At 44.5% G+C, this 22,286-nt stretch overlaps 1 protein-coding gene across 1 annotated transcript; it reads right to left on the bottom strand.

Moving 5' to 3' along the window:
- Positions 1-3,451: 3,451 nt before the first annotated feature.
- tbx5a (T-box transcription factor 5a) lies at positions 3,452-19,130 on the bottom strand. The gene is made up of 9 exons (XM_086153036.1): positions 18,951-19,130; positions 17,882-18,069; positions 17,604-17,698; positions 16,799-16,918; positions 15,696-15,843; positions 10,201-10,353; positions 7,999-8,090; positions 5,298-5,518; positions 3,452-5,218 (listed from the first exon to the last, which is right to left on the bottom strand). The coding sequence occupies exons 2-9, from the start codon at positions 18,047-18,049 to the stop codon at positions 4,641-4,643; spliced, it is 1,575 nt and encodes a 524-aa protein (XP_086009162.1). The 5' UTR covers positions 18,050-18,069; positions 18,951-19,130; the 3' UTR covers positions 3,452-4,640.
- Positions 19,131-22,286: the final 3,156 nt, after the last annotated feature.

The following is a 22,286-nucleotide window of genomic DNA, read 5'->3' on the forward strand; positions in this document are numbered from 1 at the left end:
ATGAGCTCCTCCCAGCAGACAGACGAAACCCATTTGGCGCTCCTCAATTAGCTTTTAAGTATTCGCAGACCCCGATGGCGGAGATGCGTCACAGACGGCGTGGCGCTGCTCGAGCTAGCCGCAAATATGAATGCAGGGGGATGCTAATCGATCACCTGGTTTTTGCTTTGCAGAACTTCCAAGTTGGAGGAGATACCTAAGAGAAGACGGTGTCCATGGTGGTTGCATCCATCCCCCCCCATCCCATGTCACCTCCAGCTGTGAGTTATCATGAACGGTATGTAGCCTAGCATTGTGAGCGGAGCTGCTAGCAGCACGTCTTTTTGGGTTGCCGGAAAGTAACTTATGGTTAGCAGTACTCTTGGTGGAGTGGAAGTGGGAGGTGTGCTGGACGGGGGTCCGGCCCCCCCGACCCTTGTTACGCAAGCGTGCTCGTGGAAGGTAAGCTAACTGCTAGCGTGTCGCGCTAAGACTCGCGTTCTTCTTCTTGGCTTGAACATCTCTAGAAGAACTCTTTCACCCCTCCACCACCACATCCAGAATTCTGGATCACAAAAGGACCCCCCCCCATCCCTGACCCCTGACCCCTCTGACCCTCCCAGCCTGGGCTCAGAGCCTAGCTTAGCATTAAGAAACCCGTGTGGAAGACCTGACCCTTCCACTTGCATCTCGGGGACCAAACTATGGTGCGTCAAGATGCGGTTGGGTTCGTCCGACACCACGGACACGACACCCGGCGGTGATTTATTATGGGATGTCGCCCGACTCGGGCTTATCGCCCCTTTGGACCCCTTCTTAACGGCGTCCCCGGCACAAACCGGCCTCCGTGGGAACCGATGATCCCCACCTCCACCTCCTCCCGCCAGGAGCGGTGCTGAAAGACCGAGCGTTTGGAGGCGGCGCCCCCATGTCAGCGCTCCCCTTCGGCCGGCTCGTGGCGACCAGCCGCCGAGCCAGATAGTGGATGTTACATCACGCTGATGCATGTCGCTGTTGATGTGTCCGACGTCTTTACACGAACCAGAAAGCGCGCTATCTGATGGAGTGGAGGTGGAGATGGAGGAGGGGGAATCAGGACCTCAAAGCAGAAGCTTCATAGAGAAAACAGGGTCATGGAGAAAACATCTGAAGCTGCCGCTTCTGCACCTTTTTTTTTTTTTTTTATCCAAGTGTGTGTGTGTGTGTGTGTGTAACTAAACACCTCAAGTTGCAGCATGAGATGGATTTAATTCTTTGAACCCCCCCAAACCTCTCGGCGCTCATCCATCGTTCCAGTACATCTTAATAAAACACCCTCACCCTCCCTCTTGGTTTCTTCTTCATCCCGACTCGATTATCCTCTCCACACACACACACACACACACACACACACTGATAAAACCTTCTAGTTCCATCCATCCCATCTTGTCGCGGCGAAGACACGCATCGGTAATCCAAATAGAAGCGGCGCGGCGTCGTCCATCAAACCGCCGTTCATTACGCCCCCATTTGTCTCCGCCTCCGACGTATCGGCCCGCTTTCTTTCAAGCGCCGGCCGTGATAACTGGAACGGCGGCCAAAGGTCCCGCTTTTGAAACGCCGACCGGTTCTTTAAATGTTTAAAGAGCCCATTGCGTCAGCGACCCTCGCCCACACATGCATGTTTAGGGGGGGGGGGGGGGGGTGTTTTGAGGGGTGGGGGTCCATACATCATGTGTTTAAGCAGAGGAGGGGAGGTCGGGGTTGCGGGGTTAATGATCGGCTCTCTCTGCCGGCTCTATCCGGGGATAAGGGCGGCGGTGCTGGGAGGAGGAGGGGGCGCATCGCTCACATCAAAGTAGGCCGGGGCTTCGGGTCAGCCTGTCCGAGGGGAGACAAATAGAGCTTCGGGGGGGGGGGGGGGTCCAGGTTGCCATCGGCGACCGACTTCAGGGATGTCCTCCTGAGGGTGTGAGGAGCACAGGTGTGATCCCCCGTCCTCATCCGCATGGAGGTCGGCTGTTTTTTTTTTTTTTTTGACGTTCTTTACGGCAAGGGAAAGTGTGTGTGTGTGTGTGTGTGATGCAGAGGCGAGGTTCTTCAGGTTCCTCTCACGGTCCAAACACATGCAGGAGGTTCACTGGAAAACCTGCATTGTCCAGATGTGTGAATAAATGGGTGAATGGTTGGATGTCTCTGCATTAGATGTGAATGAACGAGTGAATGGTTGGACGTAAGTCCATATGTGAATATATGAATATGGTTGAATATCTCTATATCTCTGAGTTGTGAATGAATGAGTGAGTGGTTGTATGTCTCTGTATTAGATGTGAATGAAGGAGTGAATTGTTTATGTCCCTGTATCAGATGTGAATGAATGAGTGAATGGTTGGACGTATGTCCATGTATGAATATATGAATATGGTTGATATCTCTGAGTTGTGAATGAATGAGCGAATGGTTGTATGTCCCTGTATTAGATATGAATCAATGAGTGAATTGTTTATGTCTCTGCATTAGATGTGAATGAATGAGTGAATGGTTTATGTGTCTGTATTAGTTGTGAATAACTAAGTGAATGGTTGTATGTCTCTTTATCAGATGTGAATGAATGAGTGAGTGAATGGTTTATGTCTATATCAGATGTGAATGAATGAGTGAATGGTTTATGTCTCTGTATTAGTTGTGAATGACTAAGTGAATGGTTGTATGTCCCTGTATTAGATGTGAATGAATGAGTGAATTGTTTATGTCCCTGTATTAGATGTGAATGAATGGGTGAATGGTTGCATGTCTCTGTATCAGATGTGAATGAATGAGTGAATAATGTATGTTCGTATATGATTAATGGACGAGCATTGAATATAAACTGTGAATGAATGGGTGAATGGTTGGACGTATGTCCATATATGAATATGGCTGGATATCTCTGAGTTGTGAATGAACGAGTGAATGGCTTTATATCTCGATATGATACGGAAATAACCGAGCGAATCGCTGTACATTGATATATGATGCATGAACGGTCAAATATCTCTACATGATGTGAATGAATGAGTGAATGGTTGCATCTATGTCACAATATTAGTGTGAGTGAATGTATGTATGTCCATATGACGTGCGAATGGCTGAATATCCGAGTTGTGAATGAATGAGTGAACGGTCGTATGCGTCTCTGGGATGCGTGAAAAAGAGGGTGAATATCGTATGTCTACGATTTCAACGAGAACGGTTGTACGTCAACATACGACGCGTGAATGAGGGGCTGAACGGTCAAATATATGTATTTATGTCCATATATGTGTGAATGAGAGGGTGAATATTGGAAAGTCAGCGGAGTCACAGCCGGGTCACGTTTTAAATTTATTGCAAGTTTTCTGTTATTTACAACGTTTATTTACAACGTTCCTCGTCTTTTCCCCCGTCGTCTTTTTTTTTTTCTTTCTTTTTTTTTTTTTTTTTTCATTCTTTCCTCCCCCCCCCCCCCCCCCAGATACATTTCGGCCGACGTGTCCGTGACCCGCCGTCCCGAACGAGTACGATTAGAAAAGATCCTATACAAAGTCTTAAAAACAGGGTATAAAAATGGAGCCTATTCCTTTTTTTTCTCGATACATGCAGGAGCAGATTTTACATGGGTGGGAAATAAATACTATCGACAAAGAACGTCCTACCGACTACAAGCACTTAGAAATGAACCTGTGTGTGTGTGTGTGTGTATGTGTGTGTGAAACACACCGCCGGGCTCCATGGTAACGCTAGCCTCCTCCTAAACATATGCATTAAGTTTTAGTAACTATATTGGCGCGGCCACTTCGGAAACACACGGGAATATAATTCAGGTTTGTGAGATCCACCTCCAGTTCCCCCAGTGTGTGTGTGTGTGTGTGTGTGTGTGTGTGTGGACGTCCATCCAGAACGTCATGCCGTTTCCAAACGACTGCGATGACATGTGGATTCGTCCTCGTACCCCGTTGGTGTGGCACTGAGCCCAGGATATGCCGATTGGTCAAAAAAATTAAAATCATATTATGTAATAAACATGTAATAAACATGTTATTGCATATTGTGCATGTTATGACAATATGCATGTGATAACATGTTTTTATGTCATGAACATGTCATACATGTGAGTATGTAACATGAAATAGCGTGTTATTACATCGTATACATATAACATGTTATTACACAACAACATGTTATGTTATATACATGTAATCACATGTTATGTCATGTTATGTCATGTACAATAGTCAATAGACATGAAATAACATGTTATTACATAATATACATGAGAGGACATGTTATGACCGTATAGCATGTGCTAAGATGCTGTCAGGTCATATACATGTGATAACATATCATGTAATATACATGTAATAACATGTCACAGGTAATTCATGTGTAATAACACGGTCATTACCCTAAGGGGGCGGGTTCTTGATAAGGACTCGGGGGTGGGGGAGGGGATCTCCAAACAATCCATCGTCCTTGTCCCGGATTGGCCGATTCCGCGTGGTCGCGATCGTACGTCCACTTCGGGGCGTAGAGTTTTTAAAAAAACAAAAGAAGAGTTCAGTCTCGCCCCTCTCGTTGGGTTTCCTATAAGTGCAGACGCGATGCTTCGCCGCCGTCCTGCAGGGAATATAAATATAGGCCGGCCCGATCCCGGCGCCCCCTTCTTAGCTGTTCTCGTTCCAATCCGGCATGATGCTGAGGCTGTGCACGGCGTGGTACTGGTGCGGGGATAGCGTGCGCGGGATGCCGTGAGCATACAAGTACTCGTTCCCTTGCAAGCCGGCGCCGGGCGACTGGATGGCGGCGCCGGGGCTGCACTGGCGGCTCAGAGTCTGGTGCGCCATGGGGCTCTGGTACATGGCGGCGTGGTGGCCGTCGGCCAGCGGCTGGGCGGCGTGGCGAGCCACCAGCGAGCCCGAGGCGAAGTGGGCGGAGAAGTGCTGGTAAGGCAACCGCTCCATGGGCTGCATGGTGGCCACCGAGCAGCTCCCGTACGGCGAAACGCCGGCCCAGGTGTTGCAGCTGATGTCCTCCAAGCTGGGGACGGGCTCGGCGCCTTGCGAGGCGCTGGCGTACATGCACGCCTGCCGCTGGCCCGACTCGCCGCGGTACGGCGCCCCGGCCAAGCCCAGACCCTGGGCGTAGCCCACCGGGCGGTAGTAGTGGTCCTCCTCGCCGGACGAGCTCTCCAGGTAGGCCTTCTTGTAGCCGTGCTCCCCCGGGTGGCAGTCGTCCTCCGCCGCTGACGGAGCAAAGGTGAAGGTTAGATTCCCGCCGCCGCCGCCGTCGTCGCCGCTCCCAAGCCCCCCCCCCTCGCCTACCTTTCCTCTTGACGCAGTGGAAGTCCTGGGCGTGCTCGTAGGAGCCCGGCTGGGCCAGAAGGTCCTGCGAGGAGCTGCTCACGCCGTTCTCGCACTGGGAATACTGCGGACCCAGGACGCTCGGGGCGCCAACGCCCTGGACCTCACCGCTGAACGGGCTCTGGCTGGAGCCCACCCTCTGCCGCACCGTGCTGCGAGGAACCACAGGGTAGTCCTTGGTGCTAAACACACACACACACACACACATGCGTAGCTGCTGTTAGTCATCTGGAAGTGGACGCGTTAAACCTCTTGGGGATTCTGCTAAAGATGAACGGTTGTTTCGATGACGTGTGAATGAGAGGGTGAGTTGTTTCTTAAAAATGAGACGCAGAGTGTCAGTCTGTCTTTTTATGAAATGTGAATGAGTGAGTGAATGCTTGCACAGCTCTATGATATGTGAAGGAGACGGTGAATAATAATAATAATAATAATAATAATAATGATCTCCATGTGTCCCTGTGATGGATCCAAGGTGAACCCCAACTCTCAGGAACAGGCTCCGTCTGCGGCTGGAGAAGCAGTTTCAATGATGAATGAATGAATGAATGAATGAATGGATGAGTGGATGGATGGATGAATGAGTGGATGAATGAATGAATGAGTGGATAGATGGATGGATGGATGGATGAATGGGTGAATGAATGAGTGGATGGATGAATGAATGAATGAATGAATGAATGGATGGATGGATGGATGGATGGATGGATGAGTGGATAGATGGATGGATGGGTGAATGGATGAATGGATGAATGGATGAATGGATGAATGAATGAATAAATGGATGAATTAATGAGTGGATGGATGGATGGATGGATGAATGAATGAATGCAGGATATAACACAGAACCTCCAGAAATCCCCCAGTCGTCCTCTGCAGTTCTTTACTAGAACACCATGTGATACCACAAGTATTATGGGATGGATTTGGGGGTTCGACCCCCCCCCCCCCCCGCACTCCCCCTCGGACCCTTCAGATCCTCCATGTTTGCGTCATGTCTCCAACCCACCCGGTGATGCGTTCAAATGCACGTCGAAACGTAGGAACTCCCCCTACCTCCTCCCTTTTTTTCTCCATTTCTCACACACACACACACACACACACACACACACACATTGCTCCCAGACATGATGATGAAGAACACACACCGAGCCCCCCCTTCCCCTCCCCCGGTCAGTGAAAGCAGCCGAATGTGTTTCACTCCTATTAATCCGCCGGATCCGTCCGTGGATCGTTTTGCGTCCCGCGTTGGCCTTAAGCTCCCACATCAACGCCCTGAGCCGGAGCAGACGTCCAGCAGGCCTCCGCCCCCCCACGGCAGGTCAGATTGATGGTGTGGTTTTGGACCCCGACCAGGCTGCGAGCATGTGTGTGTGTGTGTGTGTGTGTGTGTTCAGATCGGGGAAATGCATTGAATTGGCTCCACAGAGTCAAACTGGTGTTGAGTCCTGAACGAACTGTTCAAAATGCGAGTCGGATTACAGAATTGGGAGTCCTCGGTTCTATTAGCTACCGCTAACTCGCTAACAGATTAGAGATGAGACCGCGTGTAGCTTTTGCAGGAATTCTAACTGTATTTGTATGAATACGTCAAGTGAATCCCTGCGACGGATTTTTCTCAGAGAATCGCAGAGCGCTCACGGCAGCCCTCCCCACCCGTAACTCGAACGACTCGCTCAGTAGCTCGCAGAAGCCGTCCCCCGCTCGCAAAGTGAGCGACTCACTCGGCAACTTAACCAGGGAATCATTTAGCAGCACAGAGTAGCCTTTCTCCCCAGCGACTCACTCAGTGACTCAGCAAACGACTCGCTTAAAGTTCAGAGTATTCCTTCCCCGCTCTTGCAAAACAAGTAACTCACTCAGGAACTCGCGCTAAGTAGCTCAGAGTTAGCATTCCCTCCTCGTAAACCGAACGATTCACTCAACTTACCGCTCAGTCAGAGTGGCCGCCCCCTCCATGTAAAACGAACGATTCACTGATAAACTCAACAAACGACACGCTTGGTTGTTCAAAATATTCAAATCAAGCAAATGACTCGCTCAGGGCGGCGATCCGCCGTCACAAAACAAACGACTCGACGGGTGCTTGTGTGGATCGACAAGCTCGACTCAGTGACTCAATTGACTCAAATGATTCAAATGATTCGAATGATTCAAATAACTCAAATGAATCGAATGACTCAAAAATAACTTGGTAATTCCTTTAAAGTGCAGTCAGTTAAAAATAATCGAGATTTGGGATTCTAACATTTGAATACCCGCAGTCTCTCTTGGGGGGGGGGGGGGGTTGAGTTTCAAAACCAGATTTTCCCCTTTGAAAATGTGTTTTCCACGCAGCACGGACGCACACTCCATCACTCATCTGGACTGAATAATACGCAGAGGCGGCGGCGGCGGCATTGGTCGTGTACTGCCTTGGCTGCACGGGGAAAGTGATACCACAAACACACACACACACACACACGCAGTCGGAGGATCCTGGCACGGCGTGGAAGGGAGATGTTTCAGCCATATTTCAGAGGTTCTGCCAGAACGGCCATAAAAAGTGCAGCAGCTGGCGGCAACTCAAGCACCACACTTACATCAGCGGGAATAACCTCCGCGGTGAAAAGGGACCAAAAAAGGAAAACATATAGAAAATAAAAAGAGACGTCAACGTTACCTTTGCATCCGGGACATCCGGTGCAGCTCCATGTCGTCGCTTCCGCGGAAGCCTTTCGCAAACGGGTTGTTTTCGATTTTCAGCTGCGTTATCTGCAAGGCAGAGGCGACAAATCCGCTTTTATTGTTACTTCCAGGGCTTTTCCTCGCCGACGGACATCGTCGTCACCGTGTCGCCATCGGCAATCGGCCGCTAACGACATTTCAGGTCATTTCAATGTGTTGAAATCGATCTGAAATGTGATTTTATGTTTAAAATAATTGATTTGGTGACATTTTGCCTTTTTGTTTTAGTGTTTCAGCCCGGAGCCCCCGAATCTAAACCTCCGGCCCTGGTCTGAAAGGCAAGATTATTGACCTCCTCACAGGTGCACCGTCTGCTGCACACACACAGGGGGTACGTGCGCACACACACACACACATACATACACACACACACACACACATCCCTTCCCTTTCCATGCAACATCATCACCTTCAGCTCCACAGTCCCGTGCAAAGCCTAAATCCTCCCCCAGTCTTGTATCCTAATTATTTTATCCTTTAAAACTATCTATTTATTTTAATAAATATCACAATTCCCCCCCCCATACACACACACTGTTTGTGCATAGAAGAATCCAGAAGTGCCTTGTTGTTTGACTTTTATGACTATTATTATTATTTCCGCGGGTCTGGAAAAGTCCAAATAATTAGCCCAGGGTTACGACCCCTCCACCCACACCCACACACACACACACACACACACACCACGCCCTTACACCCCCCGTTTGAAAATAATGAATGGTTTCTACATAACGACGCTCTTTTGCGCTTCCTGTTTCCCAGAAATTGGCCGGATTGTTGGATTGGCTGCAGGGAAGTTACGAGCCCCCCCCCCCCCCGCACACACACACACACACACACACACACACACACAGCACCAGCACCCCCATAAACTCAAAACATACGTTTAAACAACGTTTCAAAGCCGCTCTTTGCAGATTTAATCATTCGCCTTTACTTAATAACTCAATTAAATCCACCGTCCGCGTTTTGCAAAAAAACAAAACAAAGGATAAAACACAAACACGCGGACGGGATTTTTTTTTCCATACAATTATTATTATTTTTTTCTAATTATTTTCTTCCGGGATTGGCGGTGAAAATCATCCGCGGGTGGGTTCTAGTTTTCGTCCACGGGAGAAGCGGCGGCGCGGAGGAACACCGCGGGACCACGTGACCCGGAAGTTGCGGCTTTTCCCCGAACGAAAACTACTCATAATAATAATGTTATTAATTACAACAATAATAATAATAATAATAATAATTATAATAATGATAATGATAATAATAATAATGAGTTTTTATTAATTGTTATAAAAGTTTTTAAAATGATAATTCCTACTGCGCATGTCAGGAAATCCCGGCATCTCTTCACTGCAGGACGAATGAAACTTCGCGCCATTCAGACTTTTGTTAGAAATAATAACCATAAAAAATTAAACTGGTAAATAATAATTGCTATTATAATGATTTATGATGATTATTCCAACTGCGCGTGTCAGGAAAGCCTCGCGTTTGGCCGCGGGACGAACGAAAACGCAGAAAAAAACCTTTACGCGGTTCCGAATTGTGTTAGAAACAGCAAAAACAACACAATAGTAATAATAATAATAACAACAATGATAGAAATAATTATAGTCATCACGACGATGGGTTCTACTGCGCATGACAGGAAAGGCTCGCTGTTCTCATCGGGATGAACGAAACACAAACTTAAACTGCGATCAAGTTGATTTAATACTACCCTGACCTGCTAAAATAATAATAAACATATTATTAATAACAATAATAATAATAATAGCAGAATTCCAACTTCGCATGTCAGGAAAGCCTCAAGTTTTCACTGCGCGCTGAATGACACGCAAAAAAACTCCACGCATGTCCTGACTTATATTAGAAATAATAATGATATAATGTATTATAACAAAAATAAATATATATTTTCATAATGTCTTTTAACTCAAAAATTGAAATTGTACGCGCCAGAAATAACGGCACGTACAATGAAAATATATGTAATAATGATTATAAAAGGGTTTTATACTTTCAGGCTTGTCAGTGACCGGATGTTGTCATTCGGTATCTTTATGAAATAAATAACGGCTATTTTAACGACGTCAATTTATTTGTTGTTTTTTTTGTGAAGTTGCGGGTCTACCTTGTGGTTCTGGTAGGACGTGACGGCGATGAAGGCCGTCTCCGGGAAGACGTGGGTGCAGAAGGCCGTGTTCTTGGAGCCGAAGCCGTTGTTCTCGTCCGCCTTGACGATGTGGATCCGCGGCTGGTATTTGTGCATGGAGTTCAGGATGATCTGAGGAGGAAGAGGAGGCCGTTAGAACGCCTTATTTAGCGTTTATTACAGATTAAATGAATCTGACGAGTGAAATTAGGTGATGGGGTGCAAAAGAGGGCAATTATTGTTCGGTAAATATTTATTTTTGTTTATTTTTTTAAGCACTCCAAACATCTCAGCCACACCTGGAGGAAAACTTTCTTTGCTTTTCAGGGAGGAGGCACACAAACACACACACACACACACACACACACACACACACACACCACTTAACCACGTTAAGCACCAGCCGCCATCTTTGTCGGCCTCTCAATTGTTACAAAGGTCAATGGCGAACCGACCAATAGCGCCTGGAGGCCATGTTGGTTTAAAAAAAGGGGCCTTCTGCCCCCCTTCACTTTCATTCCCCTTCCACACACACACACACACACACACACACACATCCTTTGCTCCAATTTGTTATCTTAAGATTGTTTTTGTACCTGCCAGCGCAAGCAGACCCCCCCCCTCGACCTCTGGCACACACACACACACACACACACACAAACACACACACACACACACACACACACACACACAAACACAAAGGTCGGCCATTATTAATTCACATCGGGACTTGATCTGATTTCACGCCGCCGTGGTTTCTCTTAAAGCTGCAACCAGGTAGCCCCCCCCCCCACACACACACACACAAACACACACACACACAGACACACACACAAAAACCCCCATGGCCCCCCCACCCTGCACACCCCTTCATGGGAGTCACTGACCCCCCCCTTTTGCCCGGGGGGGCAGGAAAACAAATCAGTGGGGGTTTATTGAAAAGAAGAGGCTCTTTCTATTATAGATGTGTTTTTTAAATGTGTGTGTGTGTGTGTGTGGGGGGGGGGTGTTACCAAAATCAAGCCATCCCATAATCACAGTCACCACGGTTACCCCCCCCTCTAATTCTTCCCCGCCAGCGTGGATGGACGGAGGTCCGGGTTCCTGCTCCGGACTCCAGGTTTGGGACGCACCGTCACTTTGAAAATGTCCTCCGGTAAAGTTTCCATGGCAACGCAAGGGAGAGGTGGGGGGGGCTCTGCAGGACCACCCACCGGGGGAGGTGTGTGTGTGTGTGTGGGGGGGGGGGGGGTGCATGGATGATAGTATTTAATGATAGTGAAGGATGACCCGGGTCTCCAGCCGCTGCCCTTTGCTTTCAAGTGCCGCCACATCAGAACCCCCCCATCTTTTACCCCCCCTCCATCTTTTACCCCCCCATCTACCCCCCGCCCCATGTTTTGGGATTAGTGGGGTCTTTCGTAAACCGCCACTCAAACGTAAACAGAGTGATCCTCGACCCCTCCCCTCCCTGAGCATGTGTGGGAAGAAGTAGATAAATAACATGAAGGAATATTCCAGTTTTTTTTTAAATAAGGGATTGAAACCCAAATTAATCAAGAAGGAAAATTTAAAAAAAAAAAAAAAAAAAAAAGGAAAAAAAAATCCACGGTGGATGTTCCCGGTTTTGATTTTGTTTGGAGAGAGAAAAAAAAATCAGTAAAATAGAATAAATAGTTGAGGACGGTCCAGCTGGAGCCACTTGCAAAACGTCTTTTTTGATGGGGAAGAGTCCGCGGGGTTTGTTTGATCTTTTTTTTTTCCAATTTTAATTGGTCGTCCGGTTAATCCTCGTAAAGCCTTCGCGAACCGGGTTTTCCCTCGTTTATCATAATAATCCTTATTACGATGTTATTACACAGTTATTACACGGTTATTACTCAATCGACTTTGACCTCCGGCGCCGAGTTTGACCGACCGGAAGGGATTTGGACGGAGAACGTTTTTTCATGCGTCCCGTTACCCGAAAAGCGCTCGTCAGGATTTCATTTGACGGAAAATAAAAGAAAGTCGGCCCGTTACATGTGTAATTACTATGTAATAGCGCAGGAATAAAGGCCCGACTCCTTATTGGTCGGATCTAGACGGCCGCAGCTGGATGTGGGAACGGGACGCGACGAAAAAAAGGGAAAAACGACGGGACAAACGTCGTGTTTTTACGAATCCCGGGGCGCCGTGCCCGACTGGACCGCCGCGGCCAATCGGAGAGGGTTTTGCAAACCCAGACGTTTACGGCGCATTCCAGACCCGGCTCCGGTTTCACCCCCCCGCCCTCGCAGGCCCGCCGCGGTCGCCATGTGGGCCCGAGGACGGGGGGGGGCGCAGGGCGGGGCGCCGTCCCGGGAGGACCCACCTCGGGGTTCGGCTCAAAATCCCGTTCCAATTTGGCGCCGTGATATCTGACGGGTTTGGAGCCTTTGGGGAAATTCGGACGAACCTTTCGGGGATTATTGGGTTATAAACCCAGTCGGGACGGATTAGTACATATTATAAATAATAACATGTTATTTATTAAAAGGTAGATTTGGTGGATTATTACACATTGTGAATAATAACATGTTATTTATTAGATGTAAGATTTGGCAGCTTATTACACTTTATTTACCATGTATTTATTACAAAGTTAAATTTGGTGGCGTCTTACACTTTAATTACCATGTTATTTATTAAAAGTTAGATTTGGCGGATTATTACACATTGATTACCATGTTATTTATTAGATGTAAGAGTTGGCAGCTTATTACACTTTAATTACCATGTTATCTATTAAACGTTAGAGTTGGCAGCTTATTATACTTTAATAGCCATGTTATTTATCAGCTTTAAGATTTGAAAGCTTATGGCACTTTAATTACCATTTCATTTATTAAATGTGAGATGTGCTGACTTATTACATATCATAAATAATGCCATGTTATTTATTAAATGTTAAATTTGGCAGCTTTTCAAGTTAAATTTGGTGGCGTCTTTCACTTTAATTACCATGTTATTTATTAAAAGTTAGATTTGGTGGCTTTTCAAACTTTAATGTCCTTTTTTTTATTAAAAGTTAGATTTGCTGACTTATTACACATTATAAATAATACCATGTTATTTATCAAATGTTAGATTTGGCAGCTTATTACACTCTAATTACGATGTTATTTATTAAATGTTAGATTTGGCATCTTATTACACTTTAATTACCATGATATTCTTTAAAAAGTCAAATTTGGTGGCTTATTACATTTTAATTACCTTATTATTTATTAAAAAGTTAAATTTGGCGGCATATTAGACATTAATTACCATATTATTTATTAAAAGGTTAAATTTGGTGGCTTATTACACATTAATTACCATGCTATTAATCAAATGTTAGATTTGAAAGCTTAATACTTGTTATTTGATAAAAGTTAAATTTGGTGTCTTATTACACTTCAAATGCCATGTTATTAAGTTAGATTTGGTGGCTTTTTATACATTAATCACCATGTTAGATAGTAAATGTTTGACTTTTAGTGACTTATCACCTGTTGATATGTTATACAAAGAAAATAGCCTTGGTTTGTACATTAAAAGTCAGATTGTCTGGTTTATTACGCATCAATTACCATAGTTTACAGCAATAGCTGGATTAAATTGCTTATTACACATTAATTAATTTGACAAAAGTCCAACGTTTTAGTGGCTTATTACACATTTAGAGTGATATATATTGAAAGTCAGACTGCAGTGGCAGATTTCACCTTAAATATTATGTTATACATAGAAAATAGAGTTGGACGTCTTAAACATCAAAAGGGGTTGTGGCTGGCTTATTACATATTAATTACTCTGTTATACATTAAAAATTGATTGCATGGCTTATTGCATATTAATTACTATGTTATCTAATAAAAACTGATTGCATGACTTACTGCAAATAAATGACTGTTATATATTCTAAGTTAAGTGAGTAGCTTATTACACATTCATTACTATGTTATATATTAAAAATTGATTGCAAGGCTTATTACACATTAATCACTATGTTATACATTAAAAATTGATTGCATGGTTTACTGCAAATAAACGGCTGTTGTATATTCCAAGTTAAGTGCATGGCTTATTACACATTCACTACTATGTTCTATATTGAAAATTAATCACGTTGCTTATTACACATTAATTACAATGCTGTTGCCCGGCTTGTGCATCAAAAGTCGGATTTGGTAGCTTCTTACAAACTAATTAGTATTTTATTAAAAATTAATTGCATGGCTTATTACACATTAATTACTATGTTATATATTTAAAAATTGATTGCATGGCTTATTACACATTGACAATGTCAGAAAAGTCAGATTTAAGTGGGTTATTACACATTAATACCAATGCTTTAAATTTTAAATTGTGTTGAGTGGCTTATTACACATTAATTACTACGTAATACATCAAAAGTCTGGAAAACACAACAACGCCACCTCTAATTTCATCTCATTTCAGACGATTCGATCTGATACGAATGACCAATAATCCACATTTCCTCAAAAATCTAAATAATTTTGCAAGGCGATCCACTCGTTTGATCTTCCACTGATTATTCTGCGGTTTGGCCTCGAGACACGTGTGTGTGTGTGTGTGTGTGTGTGAGTGTGTGTCGCCTTGCCGGTGAACATTAAAAAGAAAACGTTCCTGCCGGGCGAGAAAGCGTCTGCAGCCTCCGGGAGATTTTTTGCAAAAGTTCTCGGAAAATCCCCCAAAAAAAGGAAATAAATTTTTTTTTGTCAGGATTGCGATGCGTGTGTTATTACCGTGTAATTACAACACTGGGATTGCGTAAGCTTTTTTTTTTTTTTTTCTCAGAAATAATTAATGAGCCGAAACCAAATGTTGAAATGGTACCGGAGGTTTTCTTTTTCCTGGATATACTCGTGTTTTTATACGCTTTGTTTGTTTTGTTATTAATGTAAATTTTGTTTGATCAACTTCAAAATATTTTTTTGAAGGTTATTTCCAAATGTTTCAACAGTTTGCAAAAAAGCAAGAAGTAAATAACAACGCATGGGGGGGAGGGGGGCACAAAACACACCGCGTTATATTTATGTTTTACTGAAATTACCATTATTGTGGCCGAGCAAATGTGCAAGATCTTTAAAATCTAATCTTGTAATATACTACAATATATAGATGTACATGTGTACATATATATGAATACAGGAAATTGTTTACATTTTCCAAACGTGTGCAACTTTAAATATCTCCAAGCTGTTGCACTTATAACTTTGCGATAATAACAAATAAATATCAGATGTAATAAGCTCACGTACACCTTATTACACCCTTATTACACCGCCATTGTACCGCTATTACACCGCTATTACACCGTAATTACACTATGACAACCTAGCGCAAATTTTTAATGATTAAAAAAAAAAAGCAGTTTTCGTGTTATTTTTCTTTTTTTCTTGCACACGCACGACACGCCGGGTTGGGGGGTCGCAGGCACCTACGTGTCCGAACGGGTCCAGATGGTTGTTGGTGAGCTTCAACTTCTGGAAGGAGACGAGCTGCCGCATCCAGTGCGCGCCGGTGGCGGGAGAGTCTGGGTGCACGTACAGCCGCCCGGGCATGGCGGGCTCGGCCTTCCCGGTCACCGACCTGGCGCACACACACACACACACACACACACACACACACACACACGGGGGATGTCACAGTCGGATGGTGCGCATCGCGGTCGCTACATATACCGGAAGTGTGATAATGAGATAAACACCCCCTCCCTTGATACCCTACACACACACACACACACACACACACACACATACACACGCATACACACACATACACACATATACATAAACACATACACAGACACACAGCCCGGGGCAATTAATGCTATCATCATTATCAAATTTGACGTGTGGGAGCGCGCTCACACACACACACACACACACACACACACATACAAACACACACACACGATGCATATGTTGCACATCATAATATTATATTTAATGAGGCGTATGATGCAAATTATAGCATAATTATACTATGCAGCGATGTGATATAGCAAGGATATAAAGACAATAATAATAATAGTAATAATAATATAAATGGGAAGAAGCATGAAGTCTAACGCGATACAAGGATAATGAAAAATTTGATATTATTGTTATTGATGAGAAAAATGATGGAACATTATTGACAATTATGATAATCAATACACTATAATAGCAATATAACAAGAACTTTAAACATCATGTTAAAAAGATGCCTAATGACATACATGATATGGAGCTAATATTGTATAAATTCAATTTGTATTAAAGCGAATTATGACACAATACTAAGACTAATACTGATAATAATAATAAAAATATGACAATAGTGTTCTTCCTTTTTTTAACACTCCCCTCAATAATTTAACAATAATGATAAAAATATTACTGATAAAAACAATAAGGGACTTGTATTATTACTTATGTTAAGACCCTATTAAGTCTTTTAAGATCATTTTAGTTTGTTTTTTTTACATTTACGTTACGAAACTATTATTATTGCCGCAAAACTCGCACTTCCGGTCTCCCGCCGCGCACTTCCGGCCGCTCACCACTTGTTGTCGGCGAATTTGTATCGATGGTCGTCGGCGGGAACCACGTCCATCAGCAGGATGTACTTGGTCTTGGGGTTCAAACCTGTGACCTTCACCTTGAAGCTGGGGAACATCCGCCTGGAAAGCAGGGATTAATGCAGATTATAAAAATATAGATTATATACATTTTTTATATATGTATATGGGAGGAAAAGGAGGCGGAAACTCGGAGAGAAAATAAGGAAAAATGATTGTTTCTTAACAGTTTAATTCAAAAAAACGTAAATAATATGTGTGTGTTTTTTAGGTGAAATTATCTGCGTATTTTTTTAAAGCGTGATTTGAATCCAGATTGAATAGTATGGAAATTTAAATTATGTGTGTGTGTATGCGTGTGTAAAAGAGGAAGTGTGTGTATGTGTGTGTGTGTGTGTGTGTGTGTGACACGTGTTTTCCGGATATTTTTTTTCTTCAATTTTATTTCATTTAATTTATTTGCTGTCAACGGAACACGATGAAGGCGGGGTCGGATTAAGAAGTGGGGGAAAACAGACACGGATTAAAGTTCCGGAAACGGCGTGTAAAAAAATAAAAACACACACGCACACGCAGAAGATGCTCCTGTTTAAAGTATAAAAAAAAAAAAAAAAAGTTTTAAAACTTGATTTAAAGTCCCCCATCTGCGTGTTTACAAAAATCCGTGCAGGAACTCAGAAGAGAAAAATATTTGTAGTACTACTACTAATAATAATAATAAATAATGATAAATACAACAACAACAATAATCATAAAAAAATAATAATAATAATATAGTAATAATTACCTCCCGGCCTTGGTGATGATCATCTCCGTCCCCACCTCGTGGAACTTCATCCACAGCTCCCTTTCGTGGAGGTAGACCTTGATGCCCTCCATCCCCTTCGAACATGAAAACACGCGTGTGTGTGTGAGAGAGTGTGTGTGTGTGTCTGTGTGTGTGTGTGTGTGTTCCTTTTTTTTTTAACTTCAAATCCTGCATTTTCCACAAAATATATCAACAAGCGGGATCCGCGTCCGGTTAAAGGTCCGGAGGTCGCTTCTGCGAGGACCTCCTCCACGGACCTGCTGGATGTAGGTGGTCTGGGAGGAGGGCGACCTTCCCGGGCCGCCGCTCGGCCTCTCCGGTTTGCTGTCGGCGGCGGCGGCAGCAGCGGCGGCGGCGGCCGGTTCCCGCGGCTCGGAGCCGCCGGGGGAGGCGTGCGGCGGGAAGGACTCCTCCTGCTCCGCCATGGTCCTCCTTCTCTCCTTCTCTGGACGGAGAAGACAGAGAACATCGGTACGGTGAGAGGACCCGCACATGCACACGCACACGCACACAAGCGCAACTTTTTTTTTTTTTTTGTTTTTTTTTTTGGAACATCGGATGCAGATTTTTGTTTGTTTTCTTGAAATCCAGGATGCATTTTTTTTTCTAGGATGCGATTTTTTTTCCTTTTAATCTCGGATGCGCTTTTTATTTAATCTAAAATGTGTTTTTCTTTTTTATACAGGATGCATTTTTTTTCTAGTATGCCGTTTTATATGTGATTTTTATATATGATACAGATTTTTTTTCTAGGATGCATTTTTAAAACCTCGCATTCAATTTCTTATTTAAATCTATGATGCAAGGTTTCTTTAATCTAGTGTACGATTTTTTTATCCATGATGCGATATTTTTCAAATGTAAAATGCATTTTTTTTAACCTAGCCTAATTTTTTTTTAATTATAAGATGTATTTTTTTTTAAATCTAGCATCCAACTTCTTTATAATCTACGATGCATTTTTTTAATCTAGCTAACGATTTTTCTTCTAAAATTTAAATGCGATTTTTTTATATAGCATGCGAATTTTTTTAAACTTAGATGCAATTTTTTTTGGGCCATTCTCAGATGTTTTTAACACGATAGATTTCACTTCCGGTTTGGAAGTTTTTGCACAACTTTCCGAATCTGCACGGGATTTAACTTTTGCGGGATTACCCCCCCCCCTCCTTGCAAACCCCCCCCCCCCCCCCACTCCCCCACAATCCAACAAAACAAGTCCCGTCTGCAAACAAACCGCGGTTCTGCCCGGCTCTCCGCCGCTCCTCTCCGCGGGAGTGGGAGTGGGTGTTGTGGGGGTGGGTGGGGGGTGGGGGGGGTTCTTACCCCCGCGGCTGAATCCGGTCCACGCGAGGGCAAAAACGCGCCTTCTTTATTTTGAAAATCCTCCACCGTCCAGATTAGATAATCCAGCCTCCGCGCTCGACGACCGCGCTCCGCGTCTCCATGAATTCTCCCTCCTCTTCCTCTCCTTCCTCCTCCTCCTCCTCCTTCTTCTCTGCAAGTCCAACTTTTCCACCCCCCTCCTCCTCCTCCTCTTCCTCCTCTTCTTCCTCCCCCCCTCCTCCTCCTCCTCCTCCTCCTCCTCCTCCGTGCTCCGTTCACGTCCACGCCCTGCCGCGCATTTTGACGTCGGGGTTTCGGTGCACCGGGATCGGAGCGGAGCTGCGGCTGCAGCCGGGGAGCAGGTCCGGACCGTCACCTCCTTCCTCCCTCCCTCTCTCCCTCTCTCCTCCCTCCATCTCAGCCTTGTCAACCCCTCCCTCCCTCTCTCTCTCTCTTTCTCTCTCTCTCTTACACTCTCTCTCTCTCTCCACCCCTCGCTGCGCGTCAATAAGCGTGCGAAGCGGAAGCTCCGTCGGCGACGTCAGGAAGGGAGGCGTGGTTACATGGGGGGGGGGGGGGGATTTGCGTGGGGTGGGCGTGGGTAGTCGTGGGGGGGGGGACCCGGTGAAGGAACCGTATTGGTTTCCCCGGATCCAGAAACCCCTCCCCGGTCCGGGAGAGGGAGTCCATTTGACGCCGGTTCCCGCGCCATTACGCGCGGCTCCTGGAGCGCACCCGGAGCGCGTCCACGACGGAAGAAAAAAAAAAAAAAAAAAAAAAAAGTCGTGCACTTGAAATGTATCCGTGCACGCACCGAAGTGCACCCCCAACCTAAAAAAAAAAAAAAAAAAAAGAATTAAAAAAAATAATTTAAACGTACGCGCATCCGGTTCCGTTCTCCATCCGGATAAAACGTGGGTGCGCGTGTACGTAACGAATTAAAAAAACGTGCGTGTGGAGAGGAGGAGGAGGCGCGCGAACGCACGTCACCGCGAAAAACCCGCAATTAAACCAATTAGCGATCCAATCAAACGGACTGCCGCGCCGGTAGAAGAAAACAAAAACAAAAAAAATAACGCGCGGCACTCGTAACCATAGCAACCAAAGCGAAAACACACACACACACACACACACTCATGTGTGGTGTTTGTAATCCGGATACTTCAACGAGGCCTTCCGTCCACACTTGTTCCGTGAACGCAACACGAGTCTTTTCTTTTTTATTTATTTTTTTTGTTTTTCTGCGCAGTCGCAGTCAAAACGCGCCGCACCGTCAAGCACGAGCGTGGAATAGGTTCACTGACGCACGCACGTGCACGTAAACACGCACACACACACACACACACACACACACACACTTGCTTTTTATTCACGCAAAACGCAAAAGGAGAATGCGTAATTCCCACGTAACCCGCGCTGAATGAGCGACGTGAAACGACGTCTCGACGTAAAACGTGAAAAGTGTCGGAAAAAAATGCGCCATATGGAGAAAAAAGATCAAAATTATGTTTTTTCATTTGTTTTCTTTTTTTTTTTTTTTTAATTTTCTTTTTTTTTCTTTTTAGTTTGGTTTGGGTGACGCTGCGGTGGACGCGAACGACACACACTAACACACACACACACACACACATTAACACACACACACAAAAGCACACGAATCTTAAAAAAGTCTGTCAAACTTAATGCAAACTGGAGCAGATGATAATCCCTAATTTTAAATTCAATTAATCCGACAGATTAGGGGTTTCAGCGTGTATAAAACTCTCCAGATCCAGACGTGATGTATATTGGGCTATTCTGAGCTATTCTGAAATAAAAGGTGTGTATGTGTGTGTGTGTGTGTGTGTGTGTGTGTGGCGGGTTACTCTAGAAAGTGCACAGATTCAATAGTGTGTAAACGCCAGGCGAGGTGGCGGGAATCGGGAATATAGTTTCATTTTAATCCGCTGATTGAGGTGCGATAATCCGGATCTCAACCTGCAAAGTATATATATTTATATCCATGTTTATTTATAAATATAGCAGCGTAAAGGGAAATTATAAAGCAGTAAAATGCTAAAAAAGTTTACGGATTGGTGGAAACTCAGATTATAATCTGTGGCGGCGCAATGCGAACGTAATAAAGTAGTTTTTACACCGGCGGGGATTATTCTGTAATAAATTAACTATTACACACCGCATTATTCTGTTAAAAACTAGTTTTTACACAGATTGGGAATATTCTGTAATAAAGTGGTTCTTACACAGACCGAATTATTCTGTGTTAAATTACACAGATTGGGATTAATCGGTGAATGTTGCATATTTTTCCACGAAAAGAGGGTAGAATTATATGATTTTCTTTTAATTAATTTGTATTAATCTGTAATCCCAAAACCGGCTCGGCGCGACCGGAGTTGTGCGTGAACCGGACGCTTTCAGTTGAAAATCATTTCCCCACAAAAATGAAAAATAAATTTAAATGAAATTAAAATAAATAAATAAATTATTTATCATTCATTTTTCTTATTAAATATTTGAAACTTTTTTCTTAATCTAAAGGGTCACCCTTAAAAACGTGCGTCTTCCCCTCCGTACGCCGCGGACTCGCGGGATTTTGAGATAAAACCCAAAATAAAAGTTTACAAAAGCTTTTAAAATTAAATATAATATCGATCGATCACGTGATCCTGGGGAGGGGGGGGGTGGCGCCGCTTCCCGGGCCAGAAAAAAAAGATTACAAAATGAAAATTAAATTATAAACCGCGAATTGATTGCAATTAAATGACCCCCGCTGCCACACACACACGCACACGCACACACACACACACACACACACACACACACACACACACAAACACACACACACGCACACACACTCACTTCAGTATTTTCACGAGCCTTGCACGGGTGGAGGATGACAATAATGTGAAAAAACTAGTATAAAAACACTCAAAATCATCTTATGATAGTCAGTAAATGTATTCGTGTACGTACACACACACACACACACACACACACACACATATATACATTACATAGAAATTACGTCATTTAAATTGTAATTAAGCTTTAAGGGGAAAAAAACTACAAATCCCAGCTAGCATATGCTAATGAGAAGGTAGCAACAAAAATAGCTATGCTTAGGTGAAGGTGAGGGTTGCAGCACAAGTGACACACACACGTGCACTTGCACGCACTTGCACACACACACACACACACACACACACACCTACCTCCGTGCAGTGGGCTGCTGAGGAGTGTGTGGTCCGGTGCGAGGAGTCGCTCGGAGCCCGGTGAGGTTTTCAGCAGCCGGGCAGGTGAGATCTGGTCCCACCGACGTCGGGGTCCGACGTC

Source organism: Fistularia commersonii, chromosome 9 (genome assembly GCF_037954325.1).
Source record: "Fistularia commersonii isolate RoL2024-O1a breed Wild chromosome 9, RoL_Fcom_v1.0, whole genome shotgun sequence".
NCBI classification, from domain to species: domain Eukaryota; kingdom Metazoa; phylum Chordata; class Actinopteri; order Syngnathiformes; family Fistulariidae; genus Fistularia; species Fistularia commersonii.

Bases quoted from the DNA above. Each gene is read 5' to 3' on its own strand.
- tbx5a (XM_086153036.1), bottom strand. From the start codon at position 18,049: ATGGCGGAGCAGGAGGAGTCCTTCCCGCCGCACGCCTCCCCCGGCGGC. The intron at 15,844-16,798 runs GTGAGCGGCCGG...TGTGTGCGCCAG, and splicing joins AAATTCGCCGACAACAAGTG to GTCGGTGACCGGGAAGGCCG. The intron at 8,091-10,200 runs GTAGACCCGCAA...TCTGCCTTGCAG, and splicing joins CGTCCTACCAGAACCACAAG to ATAACGCAGCTGAAAATCGA.